The following is an 8617-nucleotide window of genomic DNA, read 5'->3' as shown; positions in this document are numbered from 1 at the left end:
TAGGCCTCCCTTTAAAGCCACCACGATAGTTTTGTGTCTCCCCACCCGAAGGTGAGTGTGCTCATATTCATGGTTGTCTCTCCAGAGCCTAGCCCAGGGCCTGGCACAAAGCGGGTGCTTTAATAACGGAAATGAATGGCTCCCCTAAGCTTTGGTTTGCAAATCTGTAAAGCAGGGTGAATGATAACACCTACATCATGGATTTTGTTGTAAAAGTTCAACCAGACAATGTAGTTAATGTCCTCAGCACGCAGTAAACGTCAGTTACAAGGTGGATGTTATTACTGACAGTGCTTTGTGAACTGTAACGCGTCCAACACTGAGTGATCTCCTTAAAGGAGGTGACTGACTGCTTGCTGGTGTGCACAAGTCAGAGAAAGGGCAGTGGGTGGGGGCTGCAGCAGCCAGGCAGGTGAGGGACAGAATTTCCGAAGGACGATGAGGTGGGCAGTACCGCAGCAAATGCCCAGAGCCGTGTGCGAGATCAGAAAAGCCTGGAGCATTGGCAGGGTGTATGCGCAGTTGGACTGCTGGGCGGACAGGCGCGCAGCAGACATTCCTCCGGGAGGCGCCAGCACGTGTGGGGCGGGTACGTTGGGTAGGGTCACACTTTCCCTGGAGCAGACAGAGGGCACAGGGGCAGCTTAGCCACGAGGGTGCCCCTGGTAACCTTCCCGGCCATCCGGCAGTGGGGAGTGGCCAAAGAATCAACTAGACCAGGTTTGCAATCTGGGTTCCAATTCACCCTCTCTCTTCGTGCGACCTTGTCAGTTCCCCCTCTTAGTTCCTCACCTATAAAAGGGGGTCCAAGACGCCTGCTCCGCGAAGTGTCAGCCAGAGCTTTGCCGGCATGGCCATCAAACCAAGGGCAAGTTTCCTTCCTGCTCTAGTGTCTCTCATCTCTGCTCTAACCCCAAGCTGGGGAGAAACTGGGGGGTGGGGGGGAAGACGTCCGTGGCGTGCGCCCCAGCTCGCCGGCACAGTGCCCCCATCTGCTTCCTTCTCGGATTCCGAAGAAAGCCTTGAGGCCAGGGAAGGGAGCCGTTCCTGCCAGCGCAGAGCAAGGGCCTCGAAGGCCAGGCACCGCGCTGACGCAGGATAGCCTGGCACCACTTGCTGTCCCCTCCGCTTCGGCGGGGTGGAGGATGGGCGGCCACCCCCTGGAGGGTGAGTGGCCAGGCCAGCCTGGGGCTTCCTATAACGGGAGCGGAAGGCGGGGAGGTGTGGGCCACGCCTCCTCACGTGACGCGTGAGCTATTTAAAGCGGCAGCGCGGGCTGGGAGCGGCTGATTGCGGAGTCTTTTCTTGCCAGCTTAGTCCCTTGTTCTTTCTTGGCTTAGCCCAGCCTCATCATGGTGGACGCCTTTGCAGGCACCTGGAAGCTAGTGGACAGCAAGAATTTCGATGACTACATGAAATCACTCGGTGAGCAGGGCTCGGGATGCTAGGCAGCGGAGAGGCTGGCCGCGTGCCCAGCCGGCGCAGCGCTCGCGCTCTGGCTGCTACCCTGCACGCCGGCAGCATCCCTCCCGATCGAGGTTGGGGATGAGGGTTGCGGGGGAAGGCGGCGGCAGCCTGGGCTAGGGCATCTGCGGCCTGTTGGGAGGGGTCTTTCAGGGCCTGAACCTGGCAAGAAGGATTCCCACGTGGGGAGGCCTAAGGAGGCAGATGTGCTGGTCCTGTGGGTGTTGAGAGGTGCTTTCCAGGAAGAGGGGTATATATTCTGGAGGGTTTGGGTAAAAAGAGAGCATTGATCCAAGAAGGTGGGAGGCTGGCTAGGGGAGGACGAGAGCAGCAGCACCGGTGGTTTAGGAATTGCAAATTGAGAACACAGCAAGGGAATGGTCTGGAGGGGGAGTGTACGCTGGCCTGCAGAACTGGGGAATTCCCAGGGGGCGAGCGATGGAAGGGTGGGTAACCCCGGTGATGGGATATTATGAGAGGGAGGTGAGTTAGTTCGTAGTCCACACTGTGAGCAACAACCCCTGCTTCTCCATGCTGGGTTAGGGGAAGGGATTTCCCCTGGAGGACACCCTCTTTCTCACCAGCGGGTGACCTTGTCCTGCAATGGTTTGTAATGAGCCTTTAATCACAGCGGTGAGGTGGGACAGCAGGCCCCAACATCAGCCACAGCCCAAGGCTTTGCTACTCATTAGAGAAGGGTGCAGCGGAAATTGGGCATCCAGGGTGCAACAAAGGGGCCTAGAGCAAGGCCAAGACTTGTTAACGGCAGGGAGGGTCTTTGGCCTAGGAGGGTGTGGTGTTGGGATGCATAAGGATAAAAATTCAAAGAATCTTATAGATGAAGTCCTTGGAGATCCCCACACCTTGCTTAGTTCAACAGATGGGGAAACTGAGACCCAAAGAAAGTAGAAACTTGTCATAAAAATTCCACAGCAGAGCAGAAAGCCTAGATTTCTAGATCTGCAACCCAGGTCAGTTCCCATATGGGCCCTGTGGGTGGGAGTGATTGGAACTGCTTCCCTAACAAGTGCCCTCTGCTCTTCCCCTTTTGGTATGTGCTTCGTGCTGGGAGAGGGTGATGGCATGGCTTGAAATCCCCAGCTCCGGGATTACCCTAGATCTCCTGGCTGGGACAGAGAGAGCGTTCCATGCCTTCCTCCCAGGGAAGGTGGGCTGGATTACTGCAGATATCCCAAGGAGGGGGGAAGATCCACTCCAGGCACCTTTCACCTCTATTCCTAATCCTTTCCCCAAATAGGGACCACAAGTGTTGGCTCTTGAGGTCTTAGGCTGGGCACTAACTATGTCCAGTGACTTCTGGGCAGCTGTTGGGAAAGTTGGAATGCCCATGGTTAGTTCCTTCTCCCAGGCCTTCCATAGCAGACATTCCAACTGAAGACCTGTTCCCTGAAGTGAGCTGCCACCTTCTCACCACCATTGCTTCCTTATCTTGCCCCAGCCTGGGCTAGGGAGCTGAGCGGCCACCCAACCTGCTTTTCTGGTCACACTGACGGAGGGCTGAGGCCCATGGGGCGGAAAACCCCTGCTCAGCTCTCAGTAAACAGCTTCAACTTCTTTTCAAAGTAGAACCCATGTCTCCCCAAGCCCCCTAAATTCTGTCAGCCCAGTTTCATTCTCAGCTCCTCTTGGCTCAGTCCCTCCCTCACTCTCCAGAAGATTCCTTCCTCAAACATCCCACCCCTCCAATCGAGTCCTATGCAAACAGAACTTGTGCAGTGATAAGGCCAGATCTCTACTGGCAGGTGGAACTGGCCGGACTCACGCTGACAGTTAAGGGGTAAGGCCAAAATCCCTTAGTGGCCAAGCAGGATGGGCCAGCTGTCTGTGCCCTTCATTTTAGGCCAACAGGTCTAGGGGCAAAGGTAGTACCAGTGATCACAGGCACATATCGCTGGAGGGAGGATGGCCCCGCAGGAACGGCAGTTTGGGAGCCTCGATTCAAATCTAGGTCAATCACTTCCTCTCTGACTTTGGGCAAGTTGCTTTACCTTCTGAGCCTCTGTGAAATGGGGGTAATAAAAACCACTGCTGTTTATGGCTTTTATGAGCATTTCAAGTACAATAACCCATGGCGGGTGTGGGCTACCTGCCAACAAGCACTATGGGGACTTTATGCACACCACCTCGCTCCACTGGGCTGTTCCTGCTTTGCCTCTGCCTTGGGGGATAGCTCAGCATAGGCTGCTGGGGGCAGAGGGGCCAGGCAGTCTTGGGAGGTTGGAAGCAAAAGGGCAGACCGCGGGGACACGCCTTAGACTGCCTGAGAACTCCTTGTTCCCCACCCTTGCAGGACACTTTGGGTTGTGCCCAGCACCCAGGGAAGCCATGCTTGGGTTGGGAGTCCCCATCGGGCCTTAGACTAGGAGCCAGGAGACCTGGATTCAAGTACTGACTGCACCACCACTTTAGGCCTCTCCTATATCTATACAGTGAGGCAGACGTGCCTACCTCCTGAGTCTGTGATAAGCACCAGTATGTCTCGGGGTAAAATTTCCAAAGGTGGAACACTCTCCTCCCAAGGCCTTGTAAGGCAAAACCCACATTTCTTTACTTAACCTGTGGCTTGAAAACTGCCCTGGAAGGGAGCCCTGTGCTCCAGCCGTGAGACACGCTAGCTGAGCAGTTAAGTGAGCTCTGCAGTCAACTAATTCAGATTTGGGACCTTGGCTTCAACTCTTATCTCAATTTTTGCATCTGTAAAGTGGAGACAAATCAACCCTTCAGGAAGACTGGAAGGATTGAATGAGATAACATACCAACTGTTCTATCACACAGAAAGCACTTATTCTAATCTCTGCTCTAACACTCACTTGCTGTGGCCTGCCTGTCCCCTTGCCTGGGGCCATGCAGTCTTGGAAAGTTCTCATCCTCTTCTCCCCTTTCCCACCACCAGCCCGAGTTGTCCATTGAGCTCCTTTGTACCCTGCCTCTGCTCCGCACTCATAACCTTCCCTCTGCCCTCAGGTGTGGGTTTTGCTACCAGGCAGGTGGCCAACATGACCAAGCCTACCACAATCATCGAAATAAATGGGGACACTATCACCATAAAAACCCAAAGCACCTTCAAGAATACAGAGGTCAGCTTCAAGCTGGGGGTGGAGTTTGATGAGACAACAGCCGATGACAGGAAGGTCAAGGTGAGTAAAGGAAGGGGGAATGGGCAATCGAGGATGTTGAGACCCCGAAGGGGAATAAACTGGTAGCCTTGCATCCTATTATTGCACCCTGAGGGGTAGGCAATTATGGGGGATTGAAATAAAACAAGGGCCATCGCAAGAAGTGCAGAGATGCCCCAGTGCTAAATGCATGTCGGTCCTATCCTCTCGTTTTCCTCCTCCATTCTTGAGAAGCAAGTACCAGCTGCCTCTGGGAGTGGGCAGCAGAGAGCCAGGGTGTTCTGTGTCTTTGCCAGTTCTGGCTGGAGGGTGACCTTGTGCATGGCACGCAGTAACTCTGGCTTTCTTTCCACTACCGTAGATGGGGAACTGGAATTGGTAACAGCCGTGGCCGTTACCTCAGGTGTTTTAGGAATGAGTCCCAGAAGTCAGGGCCCTCCACTGAGTTAGCAGGTCATCCTGGTCTCCAGCAACAAGGGAGGCAACTGAGCACAAGGAGCTGAGATCCACTCAGATGCCTCCTCTACTCCAGTTTCCACCTCCAAGGCTTGGCCAGTGCCCCTGAGGAAGTGTTTCCAATGCTGCAGTCCGCGGGCAGCATAAGCTGTGATCTGAACAGGACTTTGTCTTGTGTTTGCAGTGTCTTCCAACCAAGCCTTAGCCCAACCTCCTTTCAGGGATGAAGAGGGCACCTACCTCCAGGCTCAGGCCTCCCTGGGCTAGGAACAGGAGACAAAGGGGATTTGATCTCTACAGGGTGCCCCACCAGTCCCTACCAATCTGTGCTTCAGCTGTTTCTTCCTCCCAGCTGCCCTTAGGAAGGACAGGGGAGCGTCTGGGCTCTTCTTTGTGGAGGAAACTGATGCCCAGCCTGGGATCACATGGGAGGCTGGCAGCAGAGCTGGGACGGTGCCCAAAGATGGCAGCCTTCCTGGGAAAGAAGTGGCTGCCCCTATCACATGCCTGTACCTCCTTGAACTAGCCCACCTTCTTGAGCGGCAAAACTCCCAACTAAACAAGCTCCCCGGCCTGCCTGGCTAAAAACAGTTTGCTGTGAGTGGGCAAACACTAAGGGACTGGGAATAAGGAGTAAGGTGGTGGTAAAGATACATCACCTCCCAGCCCCAAACACATTTATACGACCATCTCAGATTCTTCTACTGAACTCTGCTCAGCCAGAGTCCCTTAGCCTGGCCTAGAGCCCCCGAATTCCTAGAGGAGAGACTTGGGAGAGCTGCCAAGTGAGAACCAGCTGATACAGGCTGGTAGCACCCAGAAGACAAAGTGGGCATTTGGCCAGAGCTATGGAACACTCCAAGGGCACCCCGACCCAGGACCTGGCAGTTGCTGCCCACTTGTCAGCTGAAGGGGTCATATGATGTGGACCAAGAGGGGTAGAAATACAGGGAGGGAAGTCTGATTTTCCAGCCCCTCCCCCCCATCCCCATGGGTCTTTCAGACACTATGTGTGATCACCACTAGGCAGGAGAGTCTCAGGAGCCCTCACCAATCTCCCAGGGATATAGGTGCCCCCTGTATCTTAGGGGCACCGGGGCTGTGGCATCACTCTAGAGTATAGGTTAAATGCCTGTCTTGAACGCTGGTGATGCTTCTGAGAGCCAGGTTGTCTGGCTCCACCACACTGCCTGTCTCTTCCTACTCGGCCAACACCTGAAGGCCCCTCCCCCAGACAGGCAGCAGTGGGGCAGAGGCTGGAAGTGATCTGGACATCCTGCAGGGCTAGGTTGGAGGGGGGCTGCCTGCGCCATGGGCCTAGCACCATTAGTTTGGGCGAGAGGCCCAGTGACCAGACCCCCTGCTGTCTCAAATCACATCTCAGGCCTCTACCCTCTTTCCAGTCGATTGTGACGCTGGATGGAGGCAAACTTGTCCACGTGCAGAAATGGGACGGGCAGGAATCAACACTTGTACGGGAGCTCGTTGATGGAAAACTCATCCTGGTAAGACGGACAGCTTTGGAGCTTCACCCAGTTGATGACTACTGCCGCCCCTTCAGCCAAGCCTGTTGTGAATACCCGAAGCTTTCCCCCAGCAGTGCTGGGACCTGGGACAGTGCAGAGTGGAGGACAGGTGGGGGTGGCGTGAGGTGGGAATTTTCTGTGTAGGGCTTTGGAGTCACATCTCAGGCCTAGGTTTAAATCTCACCTTACAGGCCGTGTGACTTTGGACAAGTCACCTTCAAGTCCTTCAAGTCGAAACGGGTACCAGAAACACCAACTCTGTGGGGCTGCTGGGACGCCTGAATGACACAGTGGATGCAGAGCAGAGCATCACTGACATGGGAGGAAGATAGCAGACGCTCCCCAACCTTAGTTTCCTCCTGTGCTGCTGCCTTGCCTCACCCCAGAGGGGGGAAAACAGGGCCAGAGCTGATCCCAAGTCCCTAAGAAAGGCTCCCACCTACCACAGCCTTCCCTTTTCCCTCCTCCCTAGGACAGTGCCACACGTGAAGCCTTTAGACAGTGACAGGCTGGGGCACTGACCTGACAGCACAGTCCTTTCCTCATTCCAGCCCCAGCTGCTCTGAGTGCCTTTCACGCCTGGCCTACTGCAAGTACCTGAATAGAGCTGGGTAGGAAGTGACAGCCATGCTGTCAGATCTGCTTAGGGACACACATGGGGACCCCACTCAGAGAATGTAGACTTGACTGAACACCCCCAGACCCAGGGGGGAAGATAGCAGCCACCCATGGTGTCTACCCCCTAATTCCACAGGGCCTCAGGTTTTCATTCAGCGTCTTCACGGCAGACCTTCTTGGGTCAGTGTAACCTGCTCACTGCATTCTTGCACTCAGAACAGAGGCCCCTGCAGTTAGGAATGAGGTGACTGCCTTCGGCAGACATGAGACATGCAGGGCCAAATACTCACGGGGCAATCAGCTGTAGCAAGACCATGGGCCTGGCTCTACGTCGCCAGGGTGGGTGGTGGGGGCTCAGGGCTCTGGCCCTGGGCCTACCCCAAGTAAGGGAAGGAAAGGAGAGTCGGTGGCCTGGCACAGTCCTTCCCTAGGAGTCTCTGGATATTTGTATTCAGCTATATGTCTACTACATGCTAGGCACCACCTCAGGCATTAAGGGTGAAGGGAGAAGAAGGGTGCAAGGGAAAGAGAAACACTCTGGGATCTTGACCAAGTTACTTCCTCTCTCAAGACTCATTTTCCTAAATATCTAAAAGAGGGATTACATGCATAACTCAAAGACCTGGTGTAAGTATTGGAAAACACAATACATGTAAAGCGCCTGGCACACAGCGAATAAATGAGGATAATTAGGATGAAGGCAGAGGGCCCTTGCCATCAGGATGGAGCGTGACCCCATGTTTGTGCCCCCGGCCCTGCCCTAACTGGACTCTCTCTTCCCTTCCAGACACTCACCCACGGCAGCGTAGTTTGTACTCGCACTTACGAGAAAGACGCGTGACCTGCCAGCTCCTACACTGACTGCTCCTCTGCCAACTGCCTACCCCGGACTCAGCGCCAGATTGCCTCATTTTTCCCTCCGGCATTTTGTATAAATTCACCTCGGTTGGGGAAATTCTTCTGGGGTCAGGTGCACCATCCGGAATCCAGTTCCAGTACCATTGTGTTTGTTTTTCTAACTGCATCCAAAGAGTGCTCTGAGGTCAATAAAGCAGGGACAAGACTGCCCAGTTGCCTGTTTGCCTTGGGTGACATGACGCCGGGAGTCTCGGTTTCCCTGTGTCAGAGTGCGCAGAAACACCTGCCTGAAGGTCCCTCAGGAAGAAGCACTGGAGGAGACTGAAGTGGACAGTCTCGGGGACAGTGGTAGCTGTGGTACTAAACCACCTCACACGTACAGCAATGTAACAGCTGTGCCTGTACCTTGCCTTTACTTCCTCTCCATGGCCAAACGAGCTGGTCCAGCCTGGAATAATCAATCAGTGGCAGGGTTTCCCCAGGCCTGGCTCTGAACTATCACCTCAGGCCCGGCTGTACCGAATGCCCTTGGGTCTGGACAGTCGCTCTTCTCTGTGC

At 54.7% G+C, this 8617-nt stretch overlaps 1 protein-coding gene across 1 annotated transcript; it reads left to right on the top strand.

Moving 5' to 3' along the window:
* The first annotated feature begins 1277 nt into the window (after nucleotides 1-1277).
* Nucleotides 1278-8267, top strand: FABP3 (fatty acid binding protein 3). Its single transcript, XM_024554492.2, has 4 exons — nucleotides 1278-1425; nucleotides 4450-4622; nucleotides 6461-6562; nucleotides 7989-8267. The coding sequence occupies exons 1-4, from the start codon at nucleotides 1353-1355 to the stop codon at nucleotides 8040-8042; spliced, it is 402 nt and encodes a 133-aa protein (XP_024410260.1). The 5' UTR covers nucleotides 1278-1352; the 3' UTR covers nucleotides 8043-8267.
* Nucleotides 8268-8617: the final 350 nt, after the last annotated feature.

This window comes from Desmodus rotundus, chromosome 3 (assembly GCF_022682495.2).
Source record: "Desmodus rotundus isolate HL8 chromosome 3, HLdesRot8A.1, whole genome shotgun sequence".
NCBI classification, from domain to species: Eukaryota; Metazoa; Chordata; class Mammalia; order Chiroptera; family Phyllostomidae; genus Desmodus; species Desmodus rotundus.
The sequence above is the reverse complement of the archived record's forward strand: the minus strand, read 5'-3'. Positions and strand labels throughout refer to the sequence as shown.

What these genes read in the sequence shown, in the direction of transcription:
- FABP3 (XM_024554492.2), top strand. Translation starts at nt 1,353, where the DNA reads ATGGTGGACGCCTTTGCAGGCACCTGGAAGCTAGTGGACAGCAAGAAT. An exon ending in CCGATGACAGGAAGGTCAAG is followed by an intron (nt 4,623 to 6,460) that starts GTGAGTAAAGGA and finishes CCCTCTTTCCAG; the next exon opens with TCGATTGTGACGCTGGATGG. An exon ending in TTGATGGAAAACTCATCCTG is followed by an intron (nt 6,563 to 7,988) that starts GTAAGACGGACA and finishes CTTCCCTTCCAG; the next exon opens with ACACTCACCCACGGCAGCGT.